Source organism: Nuphar pumila, chromosome 2 (assembly GCF_984573655.1).
Source record: "Nuphar pumila chromosome 2, dmNupPumi1.hap1.1, whole genome shotgun sequence".
Lineage (NCBI taxonomy): Eukaryota > Viridiplantae > Streptophyta > Magnoliopsida > Nymphaeales > Nymphaeaceae > Nuphar > Nuphar pumila.
Window position 1 is genome coordinate 117638062 of NC_143250.1, and position 14884 is coordinate 117652945.

The 14884-nt window shown below is 42.3% G+C and overlaps 1 protein-coding gene and 1 non-coding gene across 2 annotated transcripts; one reads left to right on the forward strand and one right to left on the reverse strand.

Annotated features, from left to right (window-relative positions):
• Nucleotides 1-8773: 8773 nt before the first annotated feature.
• On the reverse strand, nt 8774-12423 carry LOC149846886 (mechanosensitive ion channel protein 10-like). The gene is made up of 5 exons (XM_089998191.1): nt 11046-12423; nt 10823-10946; nt 10426-10719; nt 9295-9497; nt 8774-9182 (listed from the first exon to the last, which is right to left on the reverse strand). Exons 1-5 carry the CDS (start codon nt 12368-12370, stop codon nt 8921-8923), a joined length of 2208 nt encoding a protein of 735 aa, XP_089854317.1. The 5' UTR covers nt 12371-12423; the 3' UTR covers nt 8774-8920.
• A 1859-nt stretch (nt 12424-14282) lies between these two features.
• On the forward strand, nt 14283-14368 carry TRNAY-GUA (transfer RNA tyrosine (anticodon GUA)). The gene is given in 2 exon segments: nt 14283-14319; nt 14333-14368. It is a non-coding gene; the product is annotated as a tRNA-Tyr (tRNA).
• The last annotated feature ends 516 nt before the right edge of the window (nt 14369-14884 follow it).

Below are 14884 nucleotides of genomic sequence, written 5' to 3' on the forward strand. Positions count from 1 at the left end.
GGTTTATGCTATATTGAAATGAGTCTCATGCATCATGTAGTGTGATATGTGGCATGCAATGTATTATAAGTCATGTAAGGCATGCATTCATTGAGCTCGTGGGTGAGCCAGGTTCAGTGAAACCAGGGGTGCTAACGAACACCAAGTTAAGTTTATAATATACATGTTCATACACACTTAAGCCTTAAAGAGACATGACTTTTGCATGCTCCTTAAATGCTATATCTAGTTGCACCTTAGGGAAGTTCAGAGGTATGGGTTCATGCCTTTAAGGCAATTTGATAAGCTACCCTGAGTGGAAGGCTAAGGAGGCCAGTGCTAAGTGCACCTAGTATTTTATTGAGCCTAGTGTCATAACACCTAATATCTCATTTGAACCTTGTTCTACCTTGGAGAGGGTAGGAGGTACACACGACCGACTAACCATTATGTTCTTTGGAGGGCAAAGGCATCTCGTTGGTATCCGGTCATTGGTTGTAGGGGGTCTGAACTGTCAAAGAGGCCTAAGTAAGCAAGTTCTGAAACTCTGTAGAGTAGAAATCAATTTTACTAGACCATTGTGAGTTACTCTCAGTCACAGACCGCTCCAGTGGGTGTTTTTCAAACTTTTTGAATCAATGAACAAATTAAAATACATAGCCTAATAAACACCCTATCTGATTGTTGAGTTTGAGTTAAGTTCTTAGGAGTGTACCCTTACTGGATAGAGAAAGAGTAACAATATAATAATGCATTAGATGAGGTTCACAAGTATTAAAGTGTTTTAATAAATGTTGACATAAATGTCTATACATGTCAAGCATGGTTTCAAGTTCATGCATATGTTGGCATATATAGCTTTGTCTTGTGACCTTGATTACTAATGATATGGATGTAGGTTCGTTACTTGAGGGTAAGAATAATTAATTATAAAATCATATATGCTTATAGTTATCCTTGTTGTGTTTATATATTATGTTAAGGTCATGCTATGAATTAACTGTTTCGAGAAAAAAAATGCTTTGTGTGTTTGTATTCTTTCCATGCATATATTGTAGGGTATTTTTTATGGGGTTATTCTTAATGTATCTACTTTTAACATTTTCAGGCAATGAGTAAGCTGGCTGGTGATGACAGGAAGCTTAGGGTAGTGCAAAGAGAGTCACATTTCTTTTAGGTTCTTTGGATAAGTTGATTTGTTATTATGATTTGATTATTTCATTGAACTTATAAACTTTGATTAACTGAGATTGATACTTTGATTTATTTCAATTCTATTGATGGTTTGATTTTGATAATTCTAATTGATAACTGTAACTCACCCAAGGCTTGAACCACATTTAAAAAAGCTTTTGTTATTTTTCTTGAAAATCATGTAAAGGGATTTTTAAAAAAAAATCTTAAATTTTTAGTTTCAAAAATTGGGTTGTTATGCTTAGTGCACTACTAAGCATACTGCAATAGTTTCACTTCTGCCTCGAGTATCGTAGTCCAATGTCTCCTAAGCCCCATGGTGAAGGACAAATCCCTTAGATCCAAATGACAGGAGCTCGCTCAACTATCCAAGAAATTCTCCCATGAGGTTGGTGCTTGCTTGTTTACATTTGACAAGCTAACTCAAGCCATAAGAAAACTCGGTGAGCATATGTCACCCTTCGTGACAATATACGATATATCTTGTTTTTAATTAGAGTTTCTTATGCATCACATAACCTCATAATGCACTCGCTAGTTATACGGGGTCAACACCCAAACATGCTCTTGTAACAAGATACCTATAGGGTCATAACCCTAGAATACTAAATGTATGTATACATCCCTTTATTTTCCCTTGGTATTGCCATCTCGGTAATAACCATAATTGGAAACTACGGAACTCCACATCCCGATGCATCTCACAATAAGCAATATGCATTTATGTATAAAATGGGCCCCTCTTGAACCACCCGAATAACATTAGTGCCTCATTGCACAAAGATTGCTCAAAATCAATAAATATGGGCACTGTAAGTCCATACACAACTATCTCAAACTTGATTCATCGATTTCTAGGCTTAACAACCCAAACCCGAAGTCAAAACACTAAGAATACCAGATTTGGGTGCCTCAGGAGTCAACTCTCCTGAGCCCAAGGGTCGACTCACCAATACTCAAGAGTTGACTTATCTATTTAGGAGTCAACTCATGCCTGCAAGGGTAAACTCATTTATTTAGGAGTCGACTCATCTATATATAAGAGTCGACCCTCTGTCCCCAGAAACACCTAACAATGTTCAGAAAATGAGGTGTCGACCCTTGATCTGCATGGGTTGACCCTCGGAGACATAGCAGAAAGCATGGCCATGAAAGAGTCGACTCATGACTAGCAAGAGTCGACCCTAAACAGGGCCAAACCAAAAATCCTAAATTTCAACACAGAAATCTTCAATAGAAATTCATGGATTCTCAGATAATTCTCACATGAATTATATGAGAAAACATATCAAGATTACACTTAATGTGATACCCACTTAAAACACACATGTAGGCTTTTAGAAACACCATTTTCTAACATGCAACAGTCATGGGTGTATAAAATTTTCACACAACTGAAATCTAAATATGGGTATTCAAATTCATAAAATAGGTAGCATTCTTAAAAGAAACCGCTCATGATGCACACATCAAATTACTTTTCAAACTCGCCAAAATTCGTCTAAACTAGCATGGTTTTCAAACAAAACTTCATCTAAATGCTTACATGCTGTAACGCCCCAAAAATCCAGGACTTGTAACTTTTAGAATAGTTTAGAAAGCTTTGAAATCATACAATTATCAGAGTCTAAATAGTACTTCAGCGGAAAATGATATTTTTAAGACAACAAGTCGATGGACCTTGAGCACATTACAGCGTAAACTTTCCTTTACCGAATTCCGCACAACTATTGAAATCAAATGGTTTTAAAATGCAATTTCAATGATGGAGAATTTGTTTGTTGAAACCAAGAAGAAGTTTACTAAAACAGTTTTAGTAACTCAAGGTTTAATAAAAAGAGAAATTTTGAAATACACTATATACCAAATTTACCAACATGTCCTCAGGAGCGAAACACCAGGGAAAGAGCTCTATCTTGATCTCATCACGCCATCGTGCCATCACAGACTATATTACCTATCCATTACCTGCCCATAAAATGGGTCAGTTCAACTAAAAAGTGGTAGGTGCACATACAGAACGATATAGAACATAGTTAAGCAAAATAATTTAATATGTCAAGTAGACAGGCAATTATATAGCAATTTAGTTTCAACAGATTCATGGAGTATTGAGCAAAATGCTAAAACTATTACAAGCATTTCACTGACACAAGTAGGCTAATTATTATAAGCAAGCAAAATACGATGCTACATCAACCACACACATAATTTCATAAGTATTGAAACCCGTTGCATGCTATAGCTTTCATACGTGCATAACTCAACAAATTGTGTGATCGGATTTAAATTATGTTTCGATATTAACTGGCCAAGTGGGTACGCACAAGGCACGACTCTAAAAACAACCTAGACTGATCCGGGGGTTTATTATGCTATGTATTTTAAGATAACCCGGATAGCTGACTGAGTCCGCACCTAAGGGGACGGTCAGTGACCAAGAGAGAAATCCCCAAAGCAGCATAAACAATGGATGCATCCCGAACATAGAGAGCTACCACCTAGGATAATTATGGTAGTCCCTTTCCCCTAACTCCGATGATTGGGGAAGCCGAGTCTTTTGCTCATAATTGCTATTAATGGCTTGTCCATCGAAGTTTTTGTACCTTCCCGTCTTCTCTCCTGACAGGAGTCAGCGGTTTGAATGAGTACATCAGGGGTAGTTAACTGAAGACCCATTCTACATACTTTGGTCTTTCGACCCAACTCGAGTATCTTGCCGGTGAAGGCGGAAATCATCACTTATTTAGGTGATCTCAGCATTTTGTTATTTGCACTCATCAAGGTTGCCACAACCTACTCATCCAATCATCGCAACGAAAGAAGACGTACTTGTCAAAAAGTACAGACGTACTTGTCAAAAGTACGACTACGATAAAAGGGATATGATTTCACAAAAGAAACCCCAACAGATATTATCTACATAAGAAGTAACACGACACAATTTGACAAGATAAGTCTTGAATTCATTTCAACAATATTTTGCATATTTCATGATACAAGGTCTTCTCGAATCTCTCGTCTGGTCAACAAAGTACTTAACATGTCGTGCATGTCTAAAAGTATGCAATACTGAAAAAGGGAGGTGCGTAGGCTTCTCAAAAGGAACACCCAACACACAACTTCATAACGATCCAAAGAATATAGGAGTGCTCATTTGGCACGATTCATCCTTAAAAGCCATAATACCACATTAAGTCATTCACACAAGGCACAACACTATCAATCTTGCATCCAAAATTTATCTTAGTATCGACATGCGACACTAGATTGATAAATGAAGAATGAGTTCTTCAACAGAACCCCACTCACTCATAGGCTCATGCCCCTGATCGGGGTTATTCGAATTGGGTTGCAACTCGAATCAGGATTATAAAATATTTCTCCCAAGTGTGCGGACTTGGGAGGACTCAAATGCAACTTCGAAATCCTGCGAGGATTAAAACTTAACTTTGCAAAAGCTGTGCCATTTGAAGAGCACTGGGTTCGCAAGAGGAAACCCTCTTTTAAAGAACTGCAATGCACAAGTACAACTTCTAGTGTTTTGAAAACAACTGAATTAGGATAGGCACAAAACTTCATTTATGTAAGTACATATTTACCATAAATGTGAGCATATGCAGGTTATAACATGACGACAAGCAACTCTCGACTTGCGATGCCGCACATCAAGCAAAGAACACATAAGTAACACACGAGGTGCCAAACCATACCTTGACCACTTAGATAGGCAAACACATAAGGTCATAAGTAATACATGAGACACGAAGTCGTACCTCACTCAAAGGAAACATGCAGGCAAAAATATATGCAAGCAAACAAGGGCATATGTATTTCAAGAAGTACGAAACCACACCTCAAACTCATAAGCAACTATGCAAAATAATGATCGAAGAATGAAATTGTACATCGACCTATAGCGTCGTACAAGTAAGTATATATGCAAGCAATTAAGGGCATAAGTATTGCAAAAAGTACGAAACCACCTTCAACCACATAAGCAAATACACAAATTAATACTCAAAGAGTAAAATCATACCTCGACTCATAAATATGCAGACAAGAAAATATGCAATGCAGAAGCAATATAAATCTAAGCATATCTAGCATGGGCATCTTAATTATTTCAACTTAAATAGGTTCATTTATTGCCCTTTGTGCGACTTTACCCTACCTCGAAATGTCGTGCAGCTGCGTACGTCTACTGGTGTGGATGATACGAGAGTCAGGCCGCGGAGCGCGAACTGGACTCGTTGCGTAAATCTGCAAGAGTGTGAAATATTCAATTATGCTAATATAATTAATGGTGCGACGGGGGCAAGGGTAAAATTAGGCGATAGGAGACTTCGGCTCCTTTATGACCAAACAACAAATGGCAGGGGCCTCGGTCCCTGCCTGACGAAACAGCTGACAGGGAGTGAGACCTTGACAGTCGAAGACAACAAGGCGACAGGGGACGAGCCCTTGTCGACGGCACTAAGGCGGCAGGGGGCGAGCCCCTGCCGACAGCAGCGAAGCGACAGGGGAAAAAAACTCTGCCAATGACAGGGAATCGACAGGGGGGCAGCCCCTGTCGTCAGCATCGAAGGGGCAGGGGGCTAGCCCTTGCCGAAGAGAGAGGGATCGGGGTGGCAGGAGCCATCAGCCTCCTGCCGACCCCTTCGCAGGTCATGGCAGAGGGGAGGGTGACAGGGGTCGGGCTTGAAAAGAAATGGCAGGGGCCATCGGCCCCTGCTGGGTTTTAAAAGAAGAGGGGCAGGGGTCGATGGCCCCTGCCGGAGGGTAAGCAGAGAGAGAGAGACACAGGGGAGAGGGGGTGTCGCAGGGGCCATTGGTCCCCTGCCGGCACTCCGGCGATCCCACAGAGAAAAAAAAAGGGGACGACAGGGCCTCGTAGGCCACCTGTCGGGCCTCCGATGGGCACATAGGAGGTGGGAGGCGCAGCAGGGGTCTTGCGCCGCCTGTCGGCCTCCCGGCAAGGTGACAGAGAGGGTGGTGAGGGGGAGAAGAGGGAGGAAACGACGTACCTAGGAAGAGGCCGACGACGATGGCCGGCGTCGTCAATCGGCATCGGCGTGGGTTGCAGCAGCGGCAGCACTGGAGGCATGCGCAGGGAAGAAGGAAACGCAAGGGGGAGGTGTGCCTCCCCTTGTCCTCCATTAGTGCTCTTAAAGAGCTCGGGGGAGGAGGCGTGAAATCGGGAAACCCCGATTTCCATCCTTATCGGGTCGAAAAGGGGGGTTGTGGCGCACAGAGGAAAGGGTTTTTCTCAAAACCCTTTCTCCTGTGTCGGGTTTTAAAACCCTAACGGTGACGGGCCCGGGCCAACCCAGGTCGGGTCCGGACCCGACCCAGCCCGGGTCCGATTTTTTTTTTTAAAGTGAGTTTTACACATGCCCCTAGAGTTTCATAGAGTAAGAAGATTACCACAAATAACAACTCATCACCCGTAAGGAATCGAACACCTGCGAGATGACATTGTTATAGGAGAGCCCCAAAAACCGATTCTATGATGTGCAGCCACTCCCCCTCCACTACAACGTGATGGTGTAAGGGAATGGGGCTAAACGAGAGGGAGGACATGCGGGTGGATAAGGGAGACGAAAGCAAGAGTGAAGAGATGAGAGAGTGTGAGGAGAGAGAGAAGAAGAAGAAGATAGTGAATGTGTAATCAAGGGAGAGAGAAGATTAGATTAGGTTTTAATTAAAAGCTATTTAATTTTATTATAACCCTCTTAACACCTGTTAAGACAACCCAGTTAGTGGGGGCTGAGCTGTCCTTTTTACTAACAGTTGACTCTACCATAATTACCATAATACCCTTGTAGATGTTTTAAATTCCTAACTTATCCTTCTTATACCATAACTACCTTTAACTCTCTATCGATTTACCAAACAACCATTATCCAATAAAACTAAGATCTTTCAAGAAAATACCTAACATATCCCTTGACAAGTTAGTTTTTAACCTTTTTCTAAAAATTTTAAACAAGCAAACAAGTCTGATCTAGACCCAATTTTGACCATTTTCTAATCCGATTTCAATGAGAAACCTTTATTCATCAATATAAAATACAAATCCCAATGCAAAGACTCTTATAATATTAAATAAATTCCCTTTAAAAAGGGTCCAAAAATCTAGGGTGTTACAATCATCATTCAAAACACCTATCCAACTATCTACGTTTAGAGAATAGCTACTATATTTAGAGAAGATGATGATCAAGAGAGGCTCACTGGCTACCAGTTTGTGGTGGTTGATAGAGAAAGGTGGATAGGGTAAAGGAGAAGCAAAATGATGTGATCTATACAGAAGAACAAGTTCTCAACTCATTGGGAATCGACATGACCTCTCAATCTAATTCCACTATTCTTGGTTAATGTTGAATGAATAAGGTAGTGGCCGTTTGATTAACTAGAAAAACTTGTCGAACAAAAAAAAAGTGCCTCACAAAGCAGGGCCCCCTCCTTTTTCCGTAACCTAACAAACATGAAAATATTTTTGTTACTTCAGGAAAAAGTCCCCAGAAGATTTCAGGATGAAAGGCCTTCCAAGCACCATGGCTGTGTTCTTTGCATCTTAGATGAGTCCCACAATTTTTTAAATCCATTGATGTTCTAGATGAAGGGCATCTAGAACATACAAAATGGACAGCTGAAAACAAATTTAAAACCTTGTGTTTTGGAGGCAGTCCATCCACATGACGATGATACCAAAGGCATCTCTCACAGACTACCGTCAGAGAGATATCTGACCTGGTCTGCATTCAAAAGTCCCTCCTCCAGAGTCAGACTATTTTTTTTTCATGAGATCAGAGCTAAATTTGACTATATCTGCATGCAAAAGTCGCTCCTTTATTGGGCATTTGAGTGCCACGGAAAACTGTGGCTTTCTGCAGAGAAAAAACTGTGGCTTTATTCCGAAACACACAACTTTTGATGTGTTTTGGCAGGGCCCATCACGGCATTGCAAACACAGGGATCCATTTTCTCACAGAAAAGGGACCCCAAAATCACTGCTAAACCCCCTTTTCCTCGGAAATGATTCCCGTGGGAGGCACGGCAGGGAGGGTGTTGGACTCTCATCTTCCACGGAAGAGAGCTCCATGGTAAAAACTACTGTTGAGCTCTCTTCTGTTTGTGTCCCCTTAGGGTCAGACTACTTTTCTTTTTCATGCGAAATGGGAAAACCACCTCAGAATCAGAGATCTAGTCGTGCTGGCTAAGCCGTCCCAATAATCTGGCGCACCCTTTGCAGCAAGAGAGTCCCCTTGCTTGGCATGTACAAGGGGCATAAGGACCTAGTCTATTCTTATATTTTAGGAGCTGATGTGAGAATGGAACCTTGACCACCCACCTAGTAGCCAAGGCCCCCTCCCACTATGCCAACCCCCTTGAGACTAGAGTCAAACTTTTACAGACAGCTTTCACTCTATGCACGATTTCAAGACTTTTTCCTTGCCGTTGGCGTTCCCCAGGACAGAACCTATAACCTGATAACATGGTTAAGTTCCTTCAGTTCTCAATTTTTAGTTCAAAAGCTTTTCAGCAGCTCAGCTTAATGAAGAAATGCTTTGAATCCAAGGTGAGAAAGCAAAACTTCTGTAATGGCCATTCTTTTCTCGTCCAAAGACTTTTACAACATCTCCACGTGAATTCTGATACAAATAACCTACAGGGTTGGTTGCACACATTTGGGAGGTGCACACTATTTACTATATACTACTAGAATCAGTCATTAACGGAGTTAAGAAGCACGACCTAATGCTGATGCTGTTGTAACAAGATGAACTTCTTGAGGCAGCAAGTGATACTGAATACTGAGTTCCTCGAAGATTTTCTTCAGCTCAAGCACAAGCTCTGATCTCCGACTGTTCTTCTCCACTATATTTTGATGGTTCATCGTGTGCAAGACATACAGAACCATCTTCAACTTATTAACATTCTCAATCTCCTTTATCACCACGCTGTGCTTTGGGTGCCAATGTCGCGGCTTGCTCTCCAAGTACCTGTGTGCAAAACAACAGATAAATACAGAAGGGAACATGTCATGCTTCCAGATAAAATTAGATTAGCATAAAACTTAATAAATGAGGCATAGAGCAAGAACGGAGGCTGTACATCAGTATCCTGGTTTTGAGGGTGCCAATGGCTTCTACTGGAGTAGAGACATCGATAGAGAACTCGACATTGTCGCCCATATCCGGGCTTCGATAGAAATTGCTGATTGGCTTTGTGATGAGCACAGTGTTCGGATAATAAATTTTCTCATTGTCATATCTCAAGAAGACGGTGTTCAGAATGTACATCTCTTCCACGATCATCTGCAGAAAATACCACATTTTGAATCACTTCATTGGAAGCTGAAACAAAGAAAACCCTGGCTGCAAAGAAAGAATTTAGTAGTGGAATGCTGTTGTGATAATTGTGGAATGTATTATCCCTAACATGTAAGACTTCTGATTACCAAGCCCCCACTATAGGGAGGGAAACGGTTTGGATCTGGAATAGCTAACTACATGGGGATTCAGATCAGAATCTGATCTGGAACAGGGGCGAGTGCCGGGATGTTCGGAGGCCTTGGATGTCACGAGCCTGATTACCCCAGAGATCAAACCCACAACAGATATGGAGCAGCACTGTGAGGCTGGTCCACTCTCCCAGGGCTTACTACTATAGGGTGGAGCCTATTAGGGATCAACCCTCGCCATCAAAAAAGGGGAAAAACAGCACTTGTGTTATACCAAAGCTTGAAAGCTGCAGGTAGCTACCAGCTAGTGATTATCAATCATCATTGTTTTTCTCTGTATGTAGATTTGAACTGAATGGTAAACTTGAATTAGCGTCAACTTTTCCATGATCGGGCCAAAAATCAGATCAATCAGGCTAGAATATAAATCAAAGTGGGTATGAGCTAGGAAACAGATGCATCCTTTCCTAATCAAATCAAAGAATCATAAAGAGTTCAGGAATCAATGAGACTGACTTTCTGATTTTATGAAATAACATTTTCTTTTTGGAGGTCATTATTATCCTTGTGGAGCGTGGGAAAAGAAAAAAAAGTTATAATCCTTCAGATTCTTATTCTGAATCAACAATGTAAAAGACAAATTATTGGGGAAAAAATCAAATATTAGAGATGCAGCCTGCACGCCATCAGATGACGTTAAATAGTTTAGATTATCTCACCAGTAAATGTCAGGAAAAAAAACTAAAAAACATCAGATGATGTGAAATAGTTCAGATGGTTACCTGCACGCCGTCAATGACACACCTATCACCAACATCAAACGGATGCATTACGAATACAAATATGATAGACTCAAATATCATCTTGCAGGTATTCCCAAACATGAACCCCAGCAGCAACAGTTGGGATGTGATAAAGAACAGGACTTTGGTTGTCGCGAATCCCATGAAGAGCAAACATACAACAATGATCGCGATGATCGCAACAAAGTTTGCGACGTTGTGCAGTTGTTTCACTGCAGTCTTAGTGTCATTTAAAGAATACGCCAATGATTTGCGTTCAAGGTAGGCCTTAACCTAAGGACAGAGCAATCAAACAGAAACTGCAATTAAAATCATCGTGTATGAGGCTTTTGTTCATTTAAGCTAGAACATAATTGCCAAGTTATGATTGTCGTACCACCCAATTTCTGAAGGAAGACCTCTTAATCCTTCCCAACTCTGCTACCCCTTCAAACAGTGGAAATATTTTCTGCACCTCATCTGTACTCAAGAATCTCAGAAGGTCTTCTTCATCGATAAACCTACAATCAAAACACAGTTGGCAAAATCAACCAAAAATCGAATGAAATAGAATCCCATCATGACAAAAAAAAATCCGTCTTCTTGGGAGAAATCCTCACTTGGAATCAGGCTTAGCAACATTCCTGAAAATCCTGCAAGCAGCAGCTCTTGCTTCCGGCTCAGTGTTGATCTGCCCATCATTCCCACCATCGCCACCGGACATAGATTCATCAATAGCGTTCGAGATCGTCGACAACCCCGAACTACTGATCATATTCATCAGACTCTTCATTGTCCACGCAGAGACCTTATCTTGGTTCATCCTCTGCAACTTCCCCACATCGATCACACCTGCATCCTTCCCCTTCTTCCCCTGCCCCGCCTTGACATTCAACTTCGCATTGCTCTCCGAAGCCCCCACCTTCTCATGCAATTCCATCACCGGTGGCCCCGAAAGCGTCTCCAAAACATACTGATGAAACACCGATTCCTGAATCCGATCAAAGTAAGCCTTCACATGGAAAGAAGAAGCCAAGACCTTCATCAGCAATGTCTTCACCATCCAGAGCAGGGATCCGATCAAGACCGCGGAAAGCGCCCGGGAGACGTAGGACAGCACCGCCCGATTGCGCGGAGATCGCACGCTCCTGTTGTGATCGAAGAGCAGCGTCCAGGAGAGGAGAGCGAGGCCCACCCACAGGCAGAGCTGGACGCTCTTCCTCATGCCGAAGACGAAGTACAGAAGCCTGGTCCTGAGCATGAAGTTCCGCTCGATCAAGTAGACCAGGAGGCCGACGAGCCATCCGGAGACCAACCTCCCGCAAAGGACGACGAGCCCCATCACGCACCATTTCCAGACCTCCAAACCCCAGAATGAAAACCTCTCCATTCGGGGCACCGTCAGGCTGCAGATCAAGCAACCCATTATCAGAACGAACGCTGCCCACTCGACGAAGATCCAAGCACCCCATTTATTGTTCTTCTTCTCCTCAACAAGCTGCGGCATGTAGGACTCGTCCTCCTCCTCTTCCCCCGCAGAAGGGTTCGTCGTTCGGGGGTTTCTGGGCGTCTCTCTGAGCGTGGTCCTCATTGGAGAGCTCTGCTGCTGAGGGGGGCTGCGCACCATCACCGTGCTATCGTCGACGGGGTGGTTCGTCTCGAAGAAGGGGGACTTGGCCTTCGAGGATGCCGACCTCGAAATCGTCCGAACGCGGGGGAGTTCTTCCGAGTCCTTCGCTGGTTCGGAAGAAGGACCGCTACCCTCTTTGCCATTTCGATTGAGGAGAGTTGGTGATGGGTCGGATGGCTTGGAGAAGGAAGATGGCCTTTTGCTGTACTGCTCTGGAATCTCTTCTCCGCCTTTCTTCTTCTTCTCCAACTGTTCATAGATGCCTTCCTCCATCTTCTCCACCACCAAAACCACAGTATCTTCAGCCATCGCCATCCACTGCTTTTTCCCCGCCAAGACAAGAAAAGAGAGATCACTGATTCCTTGGGGTTCTCTGATCTTCTCCCCCGCTTTGCTTTCGTTGGTCTTCCATTTCCTTTAGTTTCTTTTGGCAAGTGAGCCGCTGAACTGAGAGAGCAATTTAAAAATGCGGGAAAAGCTCGTGGGGAGGGGGCAATGTGTGTTGTGAAGAGAGTCTTGGGCTTTTCATTGAAAAAGGGAAAGGAAAGAAAAAGTCTGCCAAAGACCGTAATGGTGAAGTGTGTCGTGTCTCTTTCTTACTTTAGTAGTAGGGTTTTGTTTAGGGGGGCGAGTCTCGGTCTCTGCGCTCAGATCGGCCACCAACATCAAGGGAATCTCACCTTCCAACTGGGTTCCCTGCCAACGCCTCTCCATTTTTTGTTGAGGTTGGTTAGTGGCCTTACAAAACATATACCAACAAGTGAGTAGTCAATGGACTCATGGATCTCGTACCAATAAGAGTGGGCATGTTCATTTGCAGTTTAATCTAGAGACCCTGGCAAAAGTATACCTAGAGGTGTCCGGGTATGGTGATAAATAAGAAAACCCACGTCTGATTAATATATAGATTTGAGTATAGTTTGTAAAATTTTATATCAGACCCTAGCTCGACCCGATTGAATGATAGGAATGAGGAAATCGTGATAAAACTTTGGATGCAGTTTCCGGGATGATGAAAGATGAGAATTTTGATCAAGTCTCATAAGTGAGACCAGATCAGCCTTTTAGCCCTTAACCTGGATGAGACGAAGATATATCAAGATGATTCAGATGGGAAAAAGAATATAAGCAGGCCTCGATGAGACATTTTGAGAGCAATGCCTCGTGAGATGAAATTTCAAGTATTGATCCTTTCCTGGATGGATATACAAAGAGTATGGATTCTCTTGTGGGGAAAACCATGATGGGGCGGGAGGGTTACTTCGTCGAAACGAGGTTCAGGTTTAACCAAAACCTAAGAAAAAGGTACCGCGTAGAACGAGGTTCAGGCTTAACCCTTATCCTGAAAGGGGCGACCATACAAAATCCTCGAAATGAGGAAGCCGTAATGGGACAACAAATGCATCGCAAAAGCGAGGTTCAGGTTTAACCCTTGACCTGAGTGGGGGGGGGGGGGAATCGCACGAAGTCTTCAAATGAAGAAACCGTGGAAGGACTAGAAATAAGACCCGTAATTTTTTAATGTAAAAATGATAAAAATATTATTTTATTAGGTATGATCCGGGTTTGATTCATGTAGTTCTTATATGGTTTGGGTATGATTTCTCGACCTGATATCATACCAGAACATACATTGAGTCTAATTCTGGTTCTACCTAGGTCGGAACCAAACCTGACTCATTGAGACCCCTAGATTGTATACTGAATGATCTCACTCACTCTCTCAAAGGTAAAGAGGAGAACACAATGGGATTTGAATCTCTCTCTTACATGAGATTAAGAAAGAAAGAAAGAGGAGCTTGACTCAAAGAACTAACCATCAACCTTGAACCCAACAGAGAGATCACGGATTCATTTTTTTTTTTAAATAATTTTAAGGTGGTTGCCAAAAATATTTTAATAAGTTTTTTAGTAACATGTGTTATCTGATGGTAAAAAAGTTGGATCGATACAGGTTAGGAACGGGACATACCCAACCCCTTGTCACTCCTGCTACAAACTCAGGGAGAGTCGGCCAAAGTTTTATACTGGGTGACGTTAAACTTCCTTTAGTTGTTGAAGTGGGCTAATATAGACAGACAACGTTGATGCGACTCGTTGGCCGTTAAGGTGAAGCATGCTAAACCGTTCAGGTGTTAATGCCCATGTGATTCTTTGCTTTGTCCTTTAGGGTACAAATGTAAATTTTTGAAGATTTATAATAAATTTTTTCTTGCATTAACACAAACCGACCTTAGCTCAGTTGGTAGAGCGGAGGACTGTAGTTGGTTGACTGTCATCCTTAGGTCGCTGGTTCGAATCCGGCAGGTCGGATATGCTTACTTTTACTATTTACCCTTTGACGAGCTTCCTGACCATTTTTTTTTAATTCAATAAAAGCTGTTCTGCTGTACTTTTGTTTTTTTAAATAAAAATGAAAGATCAAGAACGTATCTGATTCAGCTTTACAACAGGTAGGAGTGGTCACTGGCTGAGCTTTTGACGCTGGTTCGAATCCGGCAAAGCGGATATATTTACTTTTACTATTTACACTTTGATCAGCGTCCTGACCAATATTTTTTTTAATTCAATAAAAGCTGTTCTGCTGTACTTTTGGTTTTTTAGATGGAAATGAAAGATGTTAGGCCGGATCTGATTCACCTCAGGATGGAGTGGACACTGGCTGAGCTTTCCTCGGGTTTGGGTTAGATTATAGTTAACGAAAGTGCCTCTTTAGGGGGAAAGCATGCTTCCAAAACGGCATGTGTCATGCTTTTCTTAAGGAAACTTGCTTGCTATTCATGAGAAACACGCTTCTCACTAGCTTCTCAAAACGCTTGCCTCTCGTAT